Genomic DNA, 5,673 nt, shown 5'->3' on the forward strand with positions numbered 1-5,673 from the left:
ATATATATATATATATATATATAATATATATATATATATATATATATATATATATATATATATATATGATGAAAATCGTTGGATCGACAATCGAACTTTTAGTATGCCATTCGTTCTATGGAAAGAAGGTGAAAACTTCCCACGACACGTCACCCGTGTGGGGACATCCTCAAACAATGCACAGAGACAACTTATTCAGTTCTCTGGCATTACGGTGTGGCGCAACAGCATCCACATACGCGGAAAGACCACCTTATTGTATGCTTTGGTAATGCCAAGACATTCATCATTCGTGGCATCATTGGATTGTCTCACATTCCATCGTAGCAAGGGCATGAGTGTGACAAGAGTAGTGTGATTTGAATCCAACTTGAGCTGCATGGGTGGTTGATCCGGGGTGATTTGATATCAGCAGTAGGGAGCACTTCGTAAAATGCGTCAAACAGTCTACGCTAAAGTTATCGGTCGAAAATCGGTAGGGGATGCAATATCCGTGTCTGCTTTCTTCGGATGGGCTGCCAAGAAGGTACAGTTGAAAACTTTAAAAAATGTACTAGCCATTAAGAGGGCGGAGAATGCCTCAGCCAAGATTCTAATAAGTGGGCTGCCAAAGTCAGGGCGTCCCATAGTTGGGGGGTCAGTCGATCATTCTACTGCGGCCTTAATGTAGCATCTAGGGCCCAGAAAATCAACCCCCCCCCCCCCTACCTAATACAAACACCAAAACCAAGTATTATCAAATGCTGAGTTTTGGATCTAAGATCCAATATTTCTGATATTAGAGTGATATGTAATTTAGCGGTAATACCGACATATTGTACAGGGACTCCCGCGTGTGAGAGAACACTTAAGTAATAATTGAGGAAATGAACGAACACAAATAAAGACTCAATGTGAGTCCTTCAGCCTAGGAATTTTACCTAGCTAAGAGATTCGCACTTGAGAAGTCAACCGACAAGGACGATAAAAAGGTCTTAATTAGTAAGATAACAATTCCTAGTAAGAATAATAGTTAACTAAGCTAGCAACCCAGCAGTGGTGTGGCAAAAAGAGGGCAAAAGAAGAGGCACAACCTATCGAGAGAATCTACTCGACAAAGAAGCGTGTTTTGGGGTTTAACTGAGAACCAGGAGACGAACAGAGAACGAACACGATCAACGAAGAATTTTGTAACTCTCTTCACTCCACAAAACAGGCAAGCAGGGCTAAACAGGTACCCACTGAGAGTTTATTGTATTGCATCGTTTTATTGTATTAGGAAAATTGAGCCTAGGTGTCCCCGTAAATAAACAAATGTTGTACCAAGGGTAAAAAACATAACCTGTCACTGTGATAACATTATCAATGTTGAGGAGTAAATATTTTGTATATAAAAAAGTGTCACTTATGATAACTTCTTTTAAGTTGGGGGCTATGAACTCAATAGAGTGGTGAACAAGCAAAATGATAACATGCACAAATCACACTACACAACACGCTGAAGACCATATCTACCACCAGAGAAGCATAAAACACGCGAACATATTACAAGCAAACATAAATCGATGTTAAACGCAACATACACATTGAAATCACAAAGTATACAAAAGTATATACCAAATAGTTAACAGAAAACAACAGTAGCGAAGCAATATGACCTGACGCGCAAGGGACACTGTAGAATCCACAAGCCAAGTCAAACAGTCATAGAAGCATCAACAAAGGTCAAATCAACATTCAAATGAAGATTCAAAAGCAAGAACCTAAGACACAACGCACAATAGGCATCCAGGCAAGGGGAAATATACCACTGCAAAAAAACTAATAAGAGCACAACACAGACACAGAACACGCATGTATGGATAAGCAATAACGGTGTACGCTTGTTGACGAGCTATTAAATTTAATGGACATCTTAACATCTAAAATCCATAGATGACTTAAACACACGAAAGATACCACATATAAACTCCATAGATGTCAGGACATACACAAGAATAAACCATAGACATAAATAAACAGTTAGTATTCAAAGTGTATTAAGTATCAAGAACACCAAGGTATAGAATCAGATGTAAGTGAAATGGAACATGAGATCAACCACACACAAACAGAAATAGCTAATATTGAGAAGTACTTTTATACAGACATAAACGCTTGCAGCTCACATGTACCGACACGTACACACTAAAAGGCACAAAACCCCAGTGGCAAGGTTAGATCTAAATACCATCAAATTCACAAACAGCACCAAAAGATACATCGATAGTGTCCCTCAACTGCAGAGGTGATCCTAAAGTTTCAACATATAGAATACAAAGGCAGGAATAAAGATATAAAGATACAAATAAAACAAAAATACACAAACGTGCAGTGAAGATCAGATCGAATATTTGATGGTAAAATAGCAATTGAACCGAACAAGTTATTTCAGACACAGTTTTACCAACGTCTGCGATCCCATGTCTGAATTTCAGACCAAAACAAGAATACAAGGGACAAAAATAAGATAAGTGATGAACTACACATTACAACACATTCCAACATCAGGGGCCACACACACACGGACATACGTTCAGCACTCACAAAACAGGTCACACCTCTCATGAACATCACATGAACTAAAACAGAAATCACAAGAGGAGGTCTAGTCACAACAATAAAAACCATAATCCCTCCATAAAAAAATCAGGTGTCAAAAGAATGTCAAGTTGAGCTAATTGAGCCTACAGGACAACACGGAACTCCCACAGACACCACGAAAAAGACCTACACAAAGGTAATAACCAAATTAACGCAAAATGGGTGAATTTAAAGGGGGAACATGTTTATGTTGGAGAACAAGACTGAGTAATACAACAGGCGCACACCACACAGAAGAGTATTCTAACACTAATGGCAACTCAACACAAGAATAGTCGATGACTTCTGCGCCATACCAACGAACACAGCACGACGGAGCCTACGCGCACAAGTGAGCTCCACTCGCACGCACGCGAGGAAACACAAGCCGTACCGTAGAACCAATCCAGTACACACAGACGCAATGCCAGTTTTCCAGGCATCCTCACGCACTTTCACTCCTAATAACGAAGAAGGAGCGATGCACATGGACGATGATCCCACGCCAGCGAGAAGATCATTAGATCCAGCAATGAATAAAATCGAAGTGGTCATCGACAAAGACATCTACGATGGTAACGCCTATATTATAGGCATACTATTGAACAAGCTGTACGCACAGAAGGCGAAGGATCCCATTGACATACGCGCACTCCACGAGCTGCGTAATGCAGTCTACAACCAACAACCCAACAGATTGATACCAGAAGTAGATCAATGGTTATCAGAGTTATACACAATAAAGCTATGAGGGACTGTGATAAAAGGGATCACGATGAGTGCATTGCAATCAGGGGCTTTATGAGCGAGTTAACACTAATTAGATCATATGTATGGGATAAAATCTCAGAACCAGAGATGAACAAGCTAAAGATGAGTAAGTTCCCCAAGTGGCCAACCAACAAGTATGTTAGCATGGCCGATTGTCGCGATACAATATAGTTTGTATCTGTAGCAAAAGACTTGTTTGCGAGCACCAACATGCCATTGATACAGTATCTATCACTCGTACAATAATTGCTACGACAGATAGACGCAACAGAGGTATCGCGCACAGCACTCAATATACGTAGTTCCAAACAGCTTTGGAAAGACTTCACTGATGTGGAAGACTACAATATATTAATCATTGACAACTTGCGTCGCACTCAAACTTGCGTCGCACTCCAGTAGACTATCTACTAGAGAAGTGGCTCAACGACTTTTATGACACTCGTATGAACGTTGAAGTACGGGCAGCACGATTGCGTCGCACAATGCTCGAGTTGGAGAAACGATACAAGAGCACTGAGAGAGAGTCCATTAATTGGCAATATCTCAAATTATCACGTTACCAATCACTAGTCATGTACGGACAGCAAGCTGATGAGAAAGATATGAATACCATCCGAACCAGGGCCTTTTTTTGGATAGCGCAGCATTGCCTTCAACACCAACTCCGGGTGAATAACTGCTTTCGATAAAGGAGTTGCTGATGTGTCCGGTGGAATGACGCGTGGGTTAGTTGAACCCGTCAGTGTAGCGCCTGAATCCTGGACACTCAGTCTACAAGATTGACGCGGTGATCGACGTTGATGTGCGATATCTTTATACATCTGAAGATTGTGCTGGGCAACCGATCGCGGGCGGAACGTGTGATTCGACAATGGTTGTACCCACGAATTGTCAGTGTCGTAATAGCAACCTCCAAAAATTGCAGGGTTTACTGCGTAGCACCAGATTCGATTTAGTATACGCTCCAATCCGTCTGCCAATACATGTATTGTCAGGTATGACCGTAGTAGTTGTTGATGCTCCCGGATCTCAGTCTGAAACAACAGTGTGCGGGCCTTGTCGTGTAAATAATGCAGTCGGTGGCGATACCGGTTAAAACCTTGGAATGGACGACTCTGGTGCTGGGGCGGTGATTGGGACAGAGGCACTCGCCGGAGAAGGTGTACTGGTTCATTTGGGATCACCTGATGATCAAGTTCAAATTTGAGATCCTTGTAGGTACCGTGTTTCACAAGAAGATATGTTTGAAGAGAGGCTGGGGTTGTTGGTCTGTAGTAAGCGTGCTCTGTACCGGTAGATCCACCCGTATGCATGTATTGTAGACACTATGGCACGGAGCTACAGTCTTTCCGCGAGGACCATGGATCGTGGATGTGTCACGATACTGAAATTGAAATCACCCCAAACGAGATCTGGTTGAATTGTGCCAATCTCAGGAGGATTCATGTAACTTCTGCATATGTTTATGAGTTTAGTGGGAGGTGGACTACAGCCATTCGAATACCAAAGCAGGAGAAGAAACTCGTATATGGTGATCAAAAGATGAGATAAAACTTCGATCGGTGATGCTTATAAAGTATTACAATGCCACAGTGCAAAGTGTGAAAGGATTCGTATCGTGCAGTGTAATGTATGGCGTGATACTTTGTGGAAGAGCGTACGTGATTTCGGAAAGCCATGGTAGGATTCAACCACACGCATAGCATCGACCTGATCCATAACCGATATAACGATTTCGTCAGATTTTCCTTGCTGAGACCTCGTGGGTTGAAGCGTCATCCGCATAGGTCCTAACATTGTTCTTCCTCTGACAAGTTGATAACGGGTTCTGTATTGCTGATTTCCAAGTCGGCATCTGCATTACGTGCTTTCAGATAAACTGCCGATGAAGTAGTTGGGTTGCGTGCTCTCGGTTGTGGATTTACCACGCTTTGATTGAAATGTCCTCTCAATGCGCTCGGTTATATATTTGAGGATCTCGATATTTGCTGATTTCGTCAAAGGGTTCAGGAGTAGATCAAGGCTGTTGCGGACAATCTCTGGTGTCAAGTCTGCACCACATCGGGCCTCGCGCCTGGTTCAAAGATAATGTATGATTGCTGCTTTGGTTGAATCTGAGTGCATATTTGAGCTGGGATCGATATTTTCGTCAAGGCGCCAATTCAAGAAAGCATTCGCAATTCATTTCTAACGTGCTTCGACCTAAGCAGAAATGCAGATTTGGATGACTGGTTGCTCGGCCCCGACGGTTGCGTTCGGAAATTGGTTTCGATGGCAGATACCAGGGAAGATTGTGAC

General features: G+C 42.2%; 1 protein-coding gene across 1 annotated transcript; it reads left to right on the forward strand.

Annotated features, from left to right (window-relative positions):
• Positions 1-3,025: 3,025 nt before the first annotated feature.
• Positions 3,026-3,352, forward strand: SARC_00043 (hypothetical protein; the record flags this gene model as incomplete). Its single annotated transcript, XM_014306212.1, has 1 exon — positions 3,026-3,352. The coding sequence occupies one exon, from the start codon at positions 3,026-3,028 to the stop codon at positions 3,350-3,352; it is 327 nt and encodes a 108-aa protein (XP_014161687.1).
• Positions 3,353-5,673: the final 2,321 nt, after the last annotated feature.

The sequence above is a fragment of the Sphaeroforma arctica genome (genome assembly GCF_001186125.1).
Source record: "Sphaeroforma arctica JP610 unplaced genomic scaffold supercont1.2, whole genome shotgun sequence".
NCBI lineage: Eukaryota > Ichthyosporea > Ichthyophonida > Sphaeroforma > Sphaeroforma arctica.